Below are 17413 nucleotides of genomic sequence, written 5' to 3'. Positions count from 1 at the left end.
GACCAAAAACTCGTAGAAATGGAATTAACACACACGTGCTACACCTTAAAACTTTACCAACAACAAACAACAAAAAGAGCCTCAAGTGTTGAAAACAGTCAATATTTATTTATAAAAATATAAAATGTTACATTTAATGTACATGATTGTTTTGTTGTTCGAAAGCCGTCATCAGCAAACACTACCGGGTCTCATCGATGTGCGCTGTGAATATTTTTGCTATTCTCTCCGTCTCTTTCTTCATGGACGACGGCGAGATGTCGGGACGCTGCCGGGGGCCTCTGCGAGGGGGGATGCCGTGAGCAGAGGAGCTCCGGCCCTGGGAAGGTCAAAGACAGAATGCAGCTGCAGAGTAAGAGCTAAAACAAAAAGAACTAAGATCCTCTGCTTCATCTTAAATAATGACGAGATGGTATTTACAAGGCGGGACTAAAATAAACACGTTAGAGTGAGGATAGGTCATTGTGTGTTTTAGGTGTGTGGTAAATCACGAGTCACCACTCAGACACAACAAGCCTTTCTTCGGTTAGCGCGAGCAGGTTCGCCGTTGAACAGGCTTCTCACGTGTCCACCAGAAGTACAGGACGTACAACCTTCAGATCGACAACAGGCTCGAACTGGTTCTTCAAAAGGCGAGAGCCACGTCATCCCGCAGGAGAGTAGGCGTGTCTGAGTTCTCTGTTGTTGTACTGTTCTAGTGGTGTTATCAAAGTCATCATGAGACCGTCATCCTCACCAAATCACCATCTTCTTTTAAATGACGTCTTCACGCTACTTTGCATTGTGGCCCATAAAAATAAAAAAAAAATAGTCTTTTCAACAATTGACATCTGATTATTTTCATATTGTTAAATATTATCTTCTTTATCTCTGCTGTTGTAGTTTGCTGAGCATTAAGCTTTGTTGTAACTTTGTGAATGGGAGTCTATTGGGGCCAGAGGTTTTTAAAGACCGCCCCCAGAGGCCCTCAGTGGTATTGCACTTAAGGCATTTCCGTATTGACTTCACAGTTCAGATCAAATTAGGTCCATTTCTACATAAAGTCTACGGTTGAACCATTTCTGCAGTAAGTTTACATTAAACTGCAGAAACATCCACAGGAGTTTAAGTGGTCACATGACAACCTGATGCTGCACCTCAGCTGAAGCCTATGATGGAATATCATGGCCACATTAAGGGAAAAAAAAGATGTGGATTTTTAAATTACGCTCTAAGAAAAAGTTAAAATGTCAAGAATAAAGTTGAAAATGTATTTCCAGAATACAAATTACATTGCAAGAATAAATCAAACTACTTGGTTTGTGCATATGATTCTACTGGATGCCTTTCGTAGATGAACTCTTGAAATTGTTCTTCAGAATTAGTTTTAATGGACAGATGCAAAGGTATCGATGGGGATATGTTACATCACAAGACACAACAGGACAATTGATAAATTACAGTGAACTTCAGTTGGTACAAAGTGTCACCATTCCTGCACGCATCATGTGAAAAGTTATAAATATAGCTGTAAATAACACACAGCTTTTCTGTGGCAGTCGTGTCATTTGTTCACAGTCGGGTTTGATGTGAATCTTCTGCAAAGTGAGTTAAATTCTTCAAACAAGGAATGCAAATATAAAACTTAGAAGGTTAGAATCAAAAATACGGAGGTATCCAGCGAGAGGACGGTGAAAAGTAAAAGTGTGGTGGAGAGAGTGAGCGAGTGTGAATGGCAGAAGCAGAGCCAGTGAGAAATACTTACCGGGTCGCTGGACATCTGGGAGAAAGACGGAGCTAAACGGATGGCTTTCATCGAAGCCTCCAGTTGGTGGGAGGGCAGGAAGAAGTTAGGGACCTCCACAGGGATGGAGCTTCACGCACAATGTTAAAAAAAAAACCATACAGACAGAACATGATGGTATCATACAAGCCAGGCACAATAAAAGATCCATCTGATGGAATACAATAAAAAGGAGATATTTAAAACTCCTCTAAAGCATTCAAGGTCAATTTAAGACAAAAAAAAATGTAAATACTGCAAAAACATATATTTTTTGCTTTGTTTTGGTTGACGGAGGTTGAGCTGCAACTTTAGGAAAATAATCCACAACCTGAACTACTTTTATAATGAATCTCTGATCTGACTTTGCCTCCAATAGCAAATCAGAGCAGCATAAACAAATATGACAGCCAGAAATGAATCGGTGAACACAGATCAAGGATACGGTTGGAGGTGTTCATCTTCAATGTCCAGGCAGCATGAAGCATTGCGGGTATCTGTGGCGTGCTGTGTGGTTGGAGATGAAGCCGTATCACCGGACCCTGTGTTGGTGCTGCTGGGTTCTTTTGCTCGTCTCTCATCTAAAGCTTCTATCGTCCTCTCATCGTCTTTCTCTGCATCTGAGGCTTCTTCTTCTGATCCAGTAAAACTGTGATGGAGTTGGTTTTCCTCCCGTCTGGGACACTTCTGTTTCCCACCGCAGTCACGAGTTTCTATATTTACCGTCTGCCTCTTGTCGCCCTCGTCTTCACTCAGGTGGGGCTCCTCTGGTACCTCCATGCTCTCCAGAGAAACCAGGTCAGGGTCTGACAGGATGCTGGTCCAAGGACTGGTTCTGTCTGTTAACGAGGTCACCTCGTTTAGAGGCCTGGGCTTCACCACAACCTCCTCGTAGTCCTCATCTTTCTCTTCCTCATCATCCGTTTCCTCATCCTGTCTGCAGCCCGTATCATGCGGAGCTTCTTCACTTTCATCGTCGGACGTGTTACCCTCGCAGCTTCGTCTGTCTTTTTCTTCCTCGGGCTCGGAGTCTGTGTGGTGATCGGACATCTCTGGAAGCTGAGACGACAGAGGAGACTCAACTTCTTGTGGATAATCTGAAGCTCTGTGTGGACTGGAGAGGATCTCGGGGATGGTTTGATGGTCGTTGTCTCCGACAGGGGAAGGTGTTGGGTTGTTCTGATGGTCGGAGAGAATCGTTTCCAAGCGGTGTCCTTGCAGACCTGAGTGAAGAGGAAAAGTAAAGACTATAATAAAAACTAAAAAAAATCCCTCCTTAAAGAAATAATTTAACATTTTGGAAAAGGTGCTAATAACTTTTTTTTTTTTTTTTTTACCACTTTTTGTTTAAATCGGATTCTCTCAACAAATAAAACTAGTTTGTGTTTTTTTTCTTTCTGTTCCATTTAAAGATTTTATGAACTTCACCGTGATATGTCTAAAATCAGAACTTAACACTGGTGGCTTTGACCTTGTCACAACTAAAAAGTTATCAAACACAAATGTCATCTAGGTCCAAAATAGCAGGAGCAGCAGCAGCAAGACTTTATTCCATTAGTTTGTATTGAGTGCCTCTGGTTCTTCTTCAGACCGTCAGACAGGACCGTTTGCTTCCTTTTATGGTTAAAGTGTGAAAGCTACACAGTAGACTGTGTCCACAATGAACTCCGGGCCCGCTGCCAAGTTTGGGTAAACTGGAGACAAATTTACTGCCAAGAACAATCATAAATGATAACATAATGAATGCCCCTTTTATGTGATGTACCATCCTGCCTGTTCTAAATGCTGTTTTGTTTTCAGGATCTGTGCTGTGTGTTTGGCTGTCTCTGTGACATCAAATCGTGTGCACACAAACTTTAGCTGTATTTGTTGATTAATACCCGATCATTTCAGAGCCTAACAGGAATCAAATGGAAGCTCTTTGTTTGAAAGATGAACTCACCCTTAATGATGGTGTTGACTTCTCCAACTAACTGGTTGGACTTGAACAGAAGCTGACACGTGTCGCTCTCCGAGTCCCTCCGTTCCTCCTGTTTGCTTTCACAGTCCTCTGCAGTCATGGACGGGAAAGTGGGAGCTGAAAGCTTACGACTGAAGTAGCGCTGAATGTTGTCGAGCTCACTTAGTTTTTTCCTGTCAAAACAAAAGAGTCAGCTCAGATTTAATGCCAGTCATATAAAAAAACTGAATAATAAAGCAGTGATTGTGGGGACAGACCGTCTGAAGACTAATACCTAAGAGCTGAAAACAGGACCGAGCTGGAGGGACTGATGTCACTACAAACAGAGTGAGAGGTTGCTTGTTCCTGCAGACTCTGATGGTAAAGACGTACGTTGTCCATGTGCTCACAGTGGCGGTCGCTCTCACTGGACCTGCTATTAGGATGACAGATAAATACAGGGGCACAACGTATATTTCAGCAACACGTGGCGCTGAATTAAAGTGTGCGAATGCCGACCTTTCAGAGAACAGCCTGTACGTGTGGTCGGGTGACGAGATCTTCTGCTCCGGGTATCTGCTGATGTGAGAGGGAAAGCTGCTGTACATGGCCGTGGTTTGGTAGCTGAGAGGAGTGGCCCGGAACAACGCCTGGTAATGAAACACATTCCGGTTTTGTTTCAGATTTTAAAAGGACTTTAAATGCAAGATAATGTCTGAAGAACTGCTTCGCTCTCACCGGTGAGTTTTTGGCAGCTTCTTCGTTAAGAGTTCTTCTCTGCCCACGCAGGTCTTGGACCCCCTTCAGCGGAGTGACGGACACTTTAAGCTGGCCGTGACACTGACCGCTGAAGTCTGTGATGTTGTACCAACCGCACACTGACAAGAACCCACAAAGTAAAGGGGACAAGTCTACGGAGGCGAATCCAATCACCCTCTCCAGCTCTACGGAAGCAAAACAACCCAGGAGTGAATTAATACATCAAACAGATCAAAGCAGCACAAATAATGAAGTGAAGCTGCTTCCTGTACCTCCTTTGTGCCAGACTTTAAACACCAGAGATTGTTGTGAATCAACCAGCAGCTGCTTTGGAAGCCTGTAAATTTCAAACAAATGCATCAGCGTGATATCTGATTGCTTCCGTTACAAGATTGAAGTCGAGGTCAGGTTTGTAACCTGCACTCGTGCTGATGGTCCCACACGGGGCAGTCGGTGTTGGCGACGACAGCTGTGGACACTGGTTCAGTAGAGTCGGCAGTGACGTACGAAACGCAGCAGCACGGCATTCCTTCACTGCGCTCTGCCAGAGGGCAGCCTGCCAGAGAAACACACACAGCATTATTAAGGTACTGAAGGTTAAACAAATAAATAAAAAAGGACTTCAGGTCACAAATTCACCTTTCAGATTGAGGTGCATCGCCTGGTCCACTACGACAGTCACAGGGAAAGATTCATCCGAGCTTGTTTCCGTGTCTTGCACAGATGTGATGTCTGGAGTGGCTCTGGAGGATTTATTCTCGTGTCTGCTTTTTGTGTGTGATTTTCCGGGTGTAATGGGAGAGGGGGTTCGATCTGCTGCCACCTCTTCTGAAAGGAGCTCCTCCTGACTGTCAGAGTCCAGCTGGGTGTGGCCTCCAGCAGGTACCTCCCTGGGATCAGAGCCTGCCGCCAGGGTGATGTGCAACCTGAGAGCTGCCCCTTGTAGATCCGCTGCTGAGCGCCTGAACAGCGGGTACACGCCTGTAAAACCACGAAACGTATTACACCCTGAAATATGGACATGATTTCACTAAAGCATTGATCAAACAAAAAGTTATTAAATATTTCATACCACTCAGAGTTAGCTTCTGTTTGGGTGTCTTTGCGAGAGAGGACAGATCGACAAACGCTGAGCCCACCAGTCGGTCCGTGTCACTGGGCCTCCTGGTTTTGTCTTTCTTAAAGGCAACCCACACCTGCACCTCCAGCCTCTCTTCCCGTAGATACCACATTAACGGCTGAGTGCTCCTCAGCTCCACAGTTCTACTTCCTTCAAAGTTCAGTGTGGCCTGGCCTTCCCGCTCGCCCTCCTCGACACAGGGGTGTTTCATCTGCGAGCAGAAGGCGTCCTGGTCGTAGAACTTGTACCTGAGGTAGCAGTAGGTGGAGCGCTGAAGCTCGCCGTGGCCGGGCAGAAGCAAACAGTGGAGCGGTATCCACGCACGAGGCGTTGAAAAAGTCAGAGACAGTTTTCTCATACTTTGTTCCCAGGAGTCTTCATCGTCCTGTATTGCACTGTCCTTCTGGTCTATCTCCCAGCCCAAACCTTGAGCAGCTTTAATGACCCGTTCTCTGTCTGAGTGGTGAGCGAAGCTGACGGAGATCTCCAGGCCTCCGACCAAGATGTGCTGGTGCTGAGAGGAACTTGTTTCCCGAGTTAAATAAACTCCAAACCAGCCAGAGATACCTTCAAGTTGGAAGAAAAAGAAACAAAGTGACTGAGGGAGCATTAAAAAGAACAAACGCTTGAGCCAGAAGTCACCAAAAGGAGAACATACCTGTTCTTTTATGGAGGAGATCATTCAGTGGTATTTTCATGGTACCCAACAACATATCTTTAGGTTTGGAAACGTTCACTGCTACAACAAACAGGACAAAATAAATGATATTACAAGAAAAACTTTCACAAATAATGTTTTACATTTTCCCATTTGAAAATACCTTGAGGATACATTTGATATCATAATACCAAAAACTTCTACATAAACAGGATCACTGTTCTACACTGTAAAAACAAAAATGGCTGTCAAAATAAATATAATCTCAAGTGTTACCAGCAAAAAAAAAGAACATACATCATGTATATTAAATGTTGGTGTAGCGTTGAGTAAACCATAATAAGCTCCCTCCAACCTTTGCGATTGTCTCTGTTCCAGACAGTGAAGACAGCAGAGGCCTGCTCCAGCTGCTCCGCCAGGCTGCAGGTTTCTCCGCTGCTCCTCTGAACCAGCAGATCACAGGACACCTCCATGTGGTGGTCGAACTCGGGGCAGAAGCTCCTGGCTGCTGTGCGGGTACGCCTCCTCTCACTCTCGGGCAAGAAGGACAGATGGACCGTGACGAAAGTGTTCACCCCCACAGAGGTAAAGTAGCTGAACCGTTCATCTTGTTCTGATAAGAACCTGAAACAGAAGACGTGCGACAGCAAAGTAAAAAGGCTGTGAAGGATACTGTCGACAAGTATATGTACTGTTGCTTTAAAGAGGCTTAGATGCACCTCTTTGCCTTCATTCAGTGTACTTGGCTGTATAAATAAACTAGTCCACACCTCTAGCCCCACCCACCCCTCCGCCACCTGAAGCTCCAGCTGACAGCTCGATCATATACAAAGACCCACTCTGCAAGCTGACGCTATTAATTATGTGACGTATGAAACCCTGAGACTATCAGAAAATAAAAATGCTCAGCCATGGTGGTGACTGCTTATTTTGCTCTTCTTCTATCATGAGAAACACATTACATGGACTTGTTAACAAGGTTAAACACTTGATTTTCAGTGGAGGAGGTCTTTGACTGATGGCTACATGAATACTGTTAAAGTACATAGATGCTGTATTTTAGCCAAAACAATCCCCCTTCACACAACAAAACCACAGAACCTCCCCACTTGGTGTCCCACAATTGAGAAGCTACACAAATTTTTACAAACAAAGAGCTTAACAATCAAAATGTTATATTTAAAACAAAAAGACAGTTTTCATCATGAAACCCCCCCCCCCCCCCCCCCCCACGTGTTTTCTACATGTTGAAATTTCCCAAACGTCCCTGCTGCATGTACATATGTGTGAATTTTACGTTGAACTCCTGGCTGTGTAAATTCTGTTTACTATCAGTCATATAGATGAAATGAAAACCTATTAACTCTGTCCAGACGTCAGTGGTGCTGACGTACCTCGCTGCTGCCTGCAGACCTGATGCTCTGTGCACTTGAACCACGAGCGTCACTACACGAGAGGCGGCTCCTCTTCCAGCCCGTCCTTCAGGTCTCACGGGCCGGTGCTTGTATCGGATGCACACATCTAGCAAGCCTGAGAAACAAAACCGATCAGTCCCACTCACATGCTGAACTTGTGTCGTGTCCTTGTATGTTTTTATTGCCTTTATTGTGTGTGTGTGTGTGTGTGTGTGTGTACCCGACGGCTGAGGCTGGCGTCCTGTGGGACTGTCCGTCCTGGAAATCAGTGGCAGGGAGAACATCTGAGCCTCGTTAGGATGTTGTCTCTGCATGGTGACCATGGCGCACAGTTTGGACAGCGGAAGTATTCCTCTGGCCACAAGCTGATCTCTGACATTTGGATAATAATATCTGCAGAGACATTATAATAGTCAATCAATTAAAACCAGCATGTTGAGCCCAATATTTTAAGAATGTACGATATTAAATTGCAATATCACCGAATACTTTGACACTGAGGTGTTGCATTAAGCAGTCACACCCCAGATTCAAAATTATGTTGACAATCTTTTCTGAACAAGAAACCATGTTTTTGTTGAAACACATCAGAGGTAGTGATGAAAAAACAATCCCAAAGCAGTGCGAGGAAACTCTTTCGCCAAGTAAAGTTGAAAATACACTTTATTCACAGAGTGCAGATCAGCCACAGTAGCACCTGAGCGCTCGACATAACAGCAACACTCAGGGCATGAGGCACACGGAGGCACAACTCTAACAGCGATTGCTAGGTAGTGAAATTTTGGGGGTAAATTTTAAGATTGACAATCAGAATTTGAACTATTAGATGCAACATGTCATGTCAAAATAAAATGTTATTTCGATGAATGAGAAAGTCACAACAACAAACCTGCACCACACTTCAAACTGGACGCCTCCTCCGCTGCTCAGGCCATGACTTGACAGAGAGCTGAGCAGCAGCCTCTGGACAGGAACTCCTTCAGGGGCCAGAAGAACGTGAGTCTCAGTGTGACCGAACGCCGGGTCGGGGATGCAGAGAGTGGTGGTGGTACGAAACGGCTTCAGGTTCAAGCCTGTCGGAGATGAGATGCAGGTCAGAGTGATTCAGAGGGAACAGAAAACTTCTTGGGCTGAAGGTTTTGCATGCTTTAATGGCCTTACTGCTCTCCAGGAGGTCCTGGTCCACCGGCGCAGCAGCGTCCGCCTCCTGACAGGGGAAACTGTACTGGACGTAGCAGTCAGCCTCGCCCCACACGGTGGACTGCAGAGGCGTCAACCCGCTGATCTTCTCCACTCTTATCACAAACAGATGCTCTTTCATAGATTCCACTTGTGCTGCAATCTCCTGAAGGGAGAGACAAACAAATGGGAAACAGACTTGTTCATCTCGTCAGTGCAGTTAGAGCGTGTTCCCATTCACGTCCATTAATGAGAAAAAGATGAAAAGAAAGGCATGACATTCTTTTGTTTACATATTTGCGCGCACATACAAACACACGCTTTCTTATATTAGATGAGCAGCATTAGAGGGAAGGTGAGGCACTGGGCCTTTTGACATGATGTTAGTGGGACACAAGAAATTCGTGATCCCGGCAGTTCATTTTATTGTGTGACAGCAAACAGTTTTTTTTTTTTATACGAATGCCTGCTTTCGATCGACAATGATCTGTCTGACAAAAATAAAATTAAAAGCTGCACTGACCTTTGTTTGTGAATGCGGCTGGTGATCCAGCAGATGAACTGGTCTCACAAGATGAGTCGAAGAGTCATATTCTTCATCCCTCGTGTGCTGGAGGGTAACTACCTGCTCTGATCGACCCATAGCCAGAACAACCCTGAGGTTTCCTCTGCAACTGCCTGAGAACACATCGATGACGGGCATGTAGCAGTCCACCGCTAACACGGGGTACTGAGCCTGGAGAAGGAGGTGGGCGATCTTTGGATCCCTGCGGGGGACGAGTACATTTTAATCCACAGTTACAGAGTGTGTCCTGTGTGTTTAGGAGTTCAAGAAGTTAATGGCATGTGGGGAAAAAAGACCTCATTACATATTCTGTGTAGGTGTATGACAGCGCCTCCCAGAGGACAAGGTAATTAAAAGAGAATGTGGAGCTGACATGCGAAGCCTTTTGCCTGCTCTGAACTCAGATACTGAATCATTACTGTGTTTGCAATTTCTAGGGTTGTTATCCAAACAATTATCATTATTAGCATCAATGAATATGCTGATTATTTTATTCATTCGGTAAATAAAAGGTCTGAAAATTGGGAGAAATTGCCCGTTTTGTCTGTCTAATTTCCCTAGAGGCAAATAGCTGATTTACTAAAATAGCTTAAATAATATATTTAACTGAATGCTTAGTTCGTTATGACACACTGTATGTGGCAGATAAATTTGTCTGACAAACAAATAGTTGATGAACTGATTACCTAAAACATTTTACTGTCACTTATAGTTTTTGTCAAATTGCTCCTCATCCAGACTAAGCTGCATTTCTTCCACTAAATTCTGTTCAAGAAAAATATAAAAACGTGTTCTCTTTTCACGACTTACCGAAATGACATGTAGAACTGGTGAAGAGGTAATTTAACGAGGCCGAGGAGTCGATCCTGCCCCGAGCTTCCTGTTTTCTGCCACACTTCGATCACCATCAGATTATTCTTCATGCGCTCCAGCAGCTTTGTGGTTAAAGCCACAGGCGTCACCTGAGACAAAACAAGAAGAAAAATCACATCTGTAGCCAGTGCCTGTCACAAATATGATATAATCGCGATTATTTAAACGGACAGGAATAATTTTATATAGTTATTAGAATTGGTTCCATTCGTCTATATAAAAACAGATGGATGGAATGAACTGAAAAGATGACATTTCAGTTCATTTCTATCAAGGTTTGACTGGCGCCCTTTTAATGATGTCATCTCTTTGTGCCTCTTTCAGATTCATGGAGATTTAGCACCACCGTAGTACATTATTTATTGATCGGTACCGGTCATGGCCAGTAATTTCTTTGTATAATAGGCGGTAATAGGCTTTGTATATTTAAGTTATTTATGTCATAACGGACAGTGAAAATTCTTTTTATTAAGGAGGGAAACAGAAATATAATTTTTGTTTCTGTGGTCCAAAGTTCAATGCCAATAAATGGCTTCTTCTTCATATTGTGTATGTCTATCATCACACTAAGATTAGGCCTATAAGCAGAAAAGACAATTTAATTGTTAACTGAAATGATCTGTATGACATGTCAGCTCGAACGTCATGACGTAACAGACACTTTTATTGCCATTTTTGTTTTTGTCAGTTTCAATTTAGTTTGACCTTTATTTAACCAGGTAAGTCCTAGTGAGGTTAGCAACCTTCTTCAAGGGAGACCTGGCCAGGACAGCAGCGATACGAGTTTCAGAGAGGACGATGCAAAATCAGGAATGCAAATAACACAATAAAAAACAGGTAACAATGTGTGAAGGTTCAGAAAAAAACTGAATTTACAAAACAACTATCAAAATGAGTTAAGATGAAATAAAAAAATTTTTTTAAAAAAAGTGTCTGGAGCAGAAAACAGATACGTGTCTTGTGATGCAAGATCGTGATTGGAAGATGAACTTCATGAACTAATGAATCAAAGATACTTGGGTAGTTTGTCCAGAATGACCAGAGACTGAGACGGCCGGACAACTTTGGGGTCAAATCTTAGATGTGGTTCGAGGGCTGGATCTCCTGGACTAACCTGGACAAAGTTGAACGTGGGGTTTGTCTGACGCCAGCTGACGACAGATCTCGCCATCTCGTCGCACCAAAACAGTTTACAGTTCAAGTACACGTTTGGAGCCTGCAGGGGCCCGCAGCTGAAGTTCTTTCCATCTGGTACCATAAGTAAGGCATGTAGGAGGACCCCGGGCTCCTCCTCCACCTGCTGCCACGATTTCGGAGAAGTGTGGAGGCCGACATGTGGCGAGGGTTCTTTTGAGGGTTTCTGAGGAGTCCAAACGTTCCGTCTGGAGTCTCCTGAAGAGTGAGGTGGTGACTCCTCCCTGCCAGAGTCAGCGTGTCGAGGTCTGGAGCTGCTTTCTCTCTCTGGACTGGGTGCGGTTTGTGAAGGCGACGTGTCTCTCCAACACAGCTTATTTTTACTTTTTTCAGAGGAGAAAGCTTTGCTGTCTATTCCAAGTTGTAGTGACACCTGCAAACATATTGATATTACTCCTGTGACAGTCCCTGGGATCACTTGCAAAAATTATGTCCTGGGTAAAAAAAAACCAACAACACAGGGATATTACCTTGAGAGGTCCGATCTCCTGCGTTTCACTGTTCCCTTCCAAGCTCAGTACAGGCAAGACGACGTCCTGACTCAGCTGTTTGCTCTGCAGCAGATGGCGCAGCCGGTGAACCGCCTTACCGACGGCAACAGGCTGCAGGAAGAGAAGTCAAAGTCATTACCATCACTTCATTACTTTAAAGTCATTCAGTGATGAGCTTTTATTGAATGTAAATCTGCATTTCTAAGCATTTCATAGAAAAAGGGAATTATTTTTTGTTGTTTAAATATGTCACACAATACACCAGACCCTAAAATATGAAACACAAAAACCACCAGTCATTGCATTTAAAGATTGGAAACATCTAATTATAAAAGCAAAATGTTAAAATTGGAGTGATATGTTTCTAAACTATGTCAGATGTCATTATAATTTACTATTACCTGAAAATCTGACCAGTATTTTAACCAGTCGCGTGAGTAATATTAAGTGTAAGGCTACTTACTTTCTTTTGGTGGCCCTTTCTTGTGTAAATGTTGAAAATCAGATCAGTTTCCCACCATTGTTTAACTGCTGCTGGACTGAAGTGGACAGGAAACACGGAGACCTGGTGGTACTTTACCACTGAAAAACACAGACGAGTGTACGTCAGTCACAAACGGCGTTCATCGCTCAAGTGGGTTTCATAAAAACAGATTCTAACAGGCCGTACCTCCTCCTGTGACTCTACTGGAAACAGCTCTGGTCACCTCCCTGCCTCCAGCCTTGGAACGATCACGTCGACTGGAAGAGGAGATCATCGGGAACACATACTCCACAAAATATGTACTAACAAAAGAGACAATTCAATGCAAGATTTAGTTAGTCTGAATAACCTTTTCATTTCTTACAAAGATCAACAGCATTTTAGATGTTTTACGCACCACTTCTTGCTGATTAAAGGTCGTGAAGGTTTCCCTTTATTAGAGGTCTTTCTGGGTGTGGTGGCTGAGCTCTCGGCAGGAACAGTCAGGGAGTCGACGATCACTCTCGCTATTCGGATTGAACTCAGCAAAGTAAGCTTCTCCGCACTCAGAATAGGATGAACATCACCAGCAGCTGGGGACCGCTGAAGCTCTGAAATTGGACTGGACAGTCAAATCATGGTTATTAGCGGTATAACAAGTAGTGTATGTCTGAATCTAGGCTTTCCTCATACTGTATGTTTTTCCTTTTGCATAAATGTCAAACAACGATTAAGTACATTTTGAATTACATGTCACACACCCTGAGCTTCTCAAAGATGCTTTTATGGTTTCATGTTCAAGCAGTGTGATTTGATGAGCATGTAAAGTCCCTTACCCTTCACTAATCTTGGGTCCAGACTGTCTCAGCTGTTTTGGTGGATTTTTACTCCCTTGACCTTCCTCCTCGGTATAATCTGGTCTGGTATCAAAGATCTGAAAGAAGATAGAAAAAAATCAAGTAAACTGACAAAGACATGAGACAAAAAAAAAAAAAAAAAACACATCAGAAATTATAGTCATATACTCACAGGAGTTTTGTAGAACAAATTTTCCAGTAAGCTCTGGTCATACTGCGGATCGTTGAGCTCACTATCTCCACACAAACTGCTGTGGCCAGACAGATATTCAGGGGGGGAACCTTGTGCATCCCAAAGAGGCGGGGGTGATGTGAAAGAGCTGAAAAAATAAATAAAATAAAGGTAAAAATCCAGTTCAATTTCCTGTCAGTTTCTCTTTTAAATGCACGCATTGTTACCTGCCAAGGAGCAGATCTACAGTTCTGTTGTCCATGTCAGCAGGACGGTCCAAGCCACTGTCTGAGACTAAAGTATCATCATCAGCGTGCTTGAGAGTTGAATCAGCATTAAGGATATTTTCAAGCAACATCCCAGAGGGAGAAGGACAGGATCTGCTGACATAAGATGGGTATAAAGCGTTACAAACTGTGCTGCGTGATAGAAAACACCGTTTTTTTAATGAACCTCTGAAGCACTGACTTGGAGGGGGTTTGGATGTTGTCCCTTGGGAGAGGCAGAGGGGTATCTTTCAGAGCCGGGGCAGAATCCATGTCACGTTTCAAAGCTAATTCCACCATTGCGTTTCTTAGCTTGTTTCCACGCTCTAAAATAACTGAGATGAGAGTAAATGTTGGATATCTCATCAGAAACAGTACATTTTGCACATTATGTGGTTATGTAGGTGTCATGTGAAGTAACGCTGCTACCAACCTGAAAGAATGTCATTGTTTGTTTGTCCCTGACGAACCTCCTGACCTGAAGGATTCACAGCTGTTTGACTGATCTGAGATTTGTCTTTCACTGGCATCAGATGCTCCAGAGTCTCTTCTTTGTCTTTCTGGGAATTTTGGAAATATAAGTGGTCTTTCCCTCTGAAAACATTGAAACAATATATTCAGTAAGATCACTGTGTTCAGATGTAGACTTAATACTGGATATTTTAAGACAATCCTGGATGTATGATTACAAGTACTCCAAACCTCGGTGTGTTTCGTCCGGTGCTCTCAACCGATCCTTTCTCGCTGCCAGCTGAGAGCAAAATGGGCTGCGAGGTGACTTTCAGTCCATCATTGCTGATGTCTACGGTGGGACCTGAGGGGCTGCTGTCAAAGGCTTCCACCAGAGGCTCCAAATTAAGGGAAACCTGAGAGGATACAAGAAAAAGCTAAGCTGTAGACACAACTGGAGATGTATGGAATTCTTAAGAGTGTTATGGTTATATATGCAACCGCAGATAAAGAAATCTAGATAATTTTGCTTTCCATCTAACTCGCTGCTGGGATTTCAATCATTTGATTGTCAGTGCCACAATTTTACATGATGAAAAGAAGGCCAAAAATCAGTGATGCTTGATGTTGAGAAGTTGAAATTACTGATCCCCTCCTCCACACTTTCAAGAAATAATCTTGAATACAAAAAGATAATCAAATTATAAGGTAATGAAAGGTGCCATGTTTAGTTATTTTTAAATATTACTTGTGGCACTCTTTTGGCCCGACACAGTAAGGTTAAACTGAGCTACAAAACAGCACTTCAGATGATCATATAATTGACATACAGCTCCAAATCTATGCTGTAATCATAAAGTCAGCGTACAGCGCTAAATGTCAGGACACCAAACATCACCAACAGGTGCTGTTCAACAAATGCAGTCGGCAGGTAAGTGTGAATTCAGGTTTAAACTCACCTGTAACTCTCCCAGCTTCTCAGATTTTGGAGATACGAGAGTGTAAAATCCACCAACTGGGTTTGACAGAGACAGACGGGAGATGCCAGCGACCTGAGCCCGTGCGACTGGCAAGTGATCTGGTTTCGTAAGAACCTCCAGCACCAAAGAGCCCATATCTGTTAATGAACAGCAAGTTATAGATTGAGAGAACGCAGCACAGCGAGCTCAAACATATCGGTGTCTCTTTATTTACCTGTAAGGTACGAGGTGAACTGCTTTGGGCCGCAGCGGATGGGGAAGCGAGCTGTGGACTTGATGGTTTTCTGTGACAGCTGTGATCCATCTCTCGGAAAGAAGTGTGTCCCGTTGGAGGACTCGCCCCACCAGCGCAGCCTTATGAACGCAGGAGATGGCGGCTTGTGAACTGTCCACAACACCCGGCTTATCGTCACCCGCAGGAAACATCTCAGCTGGCCCTCCACCAGGGGAGGGAGGCTGGTAGAGGGGGACACGTCACTGGGGACTGCAAGAGTTATTTGTGATTACAACGAAGTGGCGACACAAACAATGCAATGCTAATATCGAAGATCAGCATGTCATTTGAAAAGTTGAGAGCGGTATTTGCTGCACTTGTTAGCTCTACGTTGGTTGGTATAATGACACTGTGCAGTATTGTATATTATTTTCAATCGTCTTCAAGCAGAATAATATTTCGATGACACTTTCTTAGGATGCCTTCGAGAAAGCAAAACTAGCAACTGAAGTCATTATTCTTTGATTTGAAGATCATCACAATTGTTTTACACACAATTTTGCAGACTTTAGCTGCACTGGAATTCAACAATAATGGGAAATATTCTGAACCAATACTGCAATAATTTCAACCATGTCCCCCAGCCATCGTATTCAGACACAGATGTGTAGAAAAAAAAAAAAAAAGCATCACACTGAGTGCAAGAAATAATAACTGGATATGATACATATATATGTCCAGGACTGTAATGTCCTGTTGTAAGATTTGGTTTTAAAATCAACCAGTTAAACAAGGCATTGTATTACTGATTATAAAGTTTTAACCTACGAGTGTCTGAAATCAACACAATCTTACGACAATCTTGTGTCATTGATCTTAAGACTTAACCTCAGTAATGAATTAATGAAAATGAACCCGAACAACTAAAAGTACAATAAAACCTCGATGCTTCCAGTCAGGTTTTACTGACACAGCTTACTAAATGTTTTACTCCACCGTTACGAGTCGATGAAGAACTGCTTTGTGACAGCTGGCGTCAACAACCACTTCACGTTGGTTTTGTTAGCAGCTAAGCTAAGCTTACCTTTCTTTTTGATGCTGCCAGCTCTGACGGAGCCCTGCTTCCTGCTCTTCATGCCTCAGCTCAGCAGACATGCGCTGCGAATAACAAGCCTGGCCAAAGCGGAGTCGGAACCGGTGTCGGGCATGTTTATTTTCACTCTCCAGCCCAACTAATAATCCGTTTAACAGCTCACACACACACCGACACACACACACACAAAAAAACCGGAAAACTGTTTCCGAGCAACAAAGTCCGCGCGAGAACTTCCGTCCCGCCTCCGCTGCCGCGCATTGATGCATTCTGGGAAATGGAGTTTGTTTCGCTGTGGCGGTTCAGAGTCAAGTTTGAATGATGAAAATCTTTAGTTTTGTACAATAAACCAACGTCATTTGTTGATGACTGATTTAAATGAAACCATGTGAGAAATTTCAAAATCTCTGTAATGTCACAAGAAGCTGCAAGGAGACGCTGCATTAGCCTATTATCAGGAATTGTATTACACACGCACAAAAATAAAAACAAAAATAGTAAAATAAACAACATAAAGTACTGTGAAACTTTAGCTACAGTAAAGCAGCACACATTTTAACAGAGTAAAGAAACATAATATTACACTGACTCCAATTGGCTTTCTTTTACATCACCAGCAGAGGGAAGCACTGTTCTTGCCATCACTCTTACTAAAGTGCAGGATGATTTACTTTCTTTCTTGAACTTAAAACGGGCTCACTGGTATCTTTGCTTTGCTTTTTGTTGTTGTTGTTGTTGTTGTTGTTTCCTTTCTGGCCAGGTTGTCTGTATCTTCCCATCAAATCAAATTTGCCAACTCTGTAAGAGGAAATCAGCTGGTGCTCTAAATGACACAATGTGTCTTGTGTTCACACACAGTTGAAAAAAAGTCTGTAGCAGGATGTGCAGGATTACTGTATACACTTGGCAAAGAGCTGAGGAAGACCTATGATCTGGTCATGTGTGCTTTAGGTAGTTGGGACT

The 17413-nt window shown here is 43.3% G+C and overlaps 1 protein-coding gene across 7 annotated transcripts; it reads right to left on the bottom strand.

The window, feature by feature from the left end:
- Positions 1-86: 86 nt before the first annotated feature.
- c2cd3 (C2 domain containing 3 centriole elongation regulator) lies at positions 87-16778 on the bottom strand. Of its 7 annotated transcripts, none has more exons than XM_069161315.1 (33): positions 16442-16778; positions 15358-15627; positions 15123-15280; positions 14416-14579; positions 14147-14307; positions 13916-14048; positions 13675-13830; positions 13448-13595; positions 13255-13352; positions 12837-13040; positions 12626-12741; positions 12419-12537; positions 11935-12066; positions 11385-11837; positions 10208-10359; positions 9356-9599; positions 8815-8998; positions 8543-8726; positions 7874-8046; positions 7633-7768; positions 6594-6862; positions 6239-6319; positions 5533-6147; positions 5100-5441; positions 4878-5016; positions 4733-4797; positions 4440-4645; positions 4221-4351; positions 3997-4137; positions 3705-3895; positions 2208-2985; positions 1745-1853; positions 87-319 (listed from the first exon to the last, which is right to left on the bottom strand). In XM_069161315.1, the coding sequence occupies exons 1-33, from the start codon at positions 16491-16493 to the stop codon at positions 182-184; spliced, it is 6642 nt and encodes a 2213-aa protein (XP_069017416.1). In that variant the 5' UTR covers positions 16494-16778; the 3' UTR covers positions 87-181. The 7 variants fall into 7 exon arrangements, with proteins under 7 accessions (XP_069017416.1, XP_069017418.1, XP_069017419.1 ...); XM_069161317.1 differs by having other exon boundaries at positions 3997-4134; XM_069161318.1 differs by having other exon boundaries at positions 6239-6316.
- Between the last annotated feature and the right edge of the window lie 635 nt (positions 16779-17413).

Source organism: Embiotoca jacksoni, unplaced genomic scaffold (genome assembly GCF_022577435.1).
Source record: "Embiotoca jacksoni isolate LCO1_2020_lvr unplaced genomic scaffold, fEmbJac1.0.p SCAF_28, whole genome shotgun sequence".
NCBI classification, from domain to species: Eukaryota; Metazoa; Chordata; class Actinopteri; family Embiotocidae; genus Embiotoca; species Embiotoca jacksoni.
The sequence above is the reverse complement of the archived record's forward strand: the minus strand, read 5'-3'. Positions and strand labels throughout refer to the sequence as shown.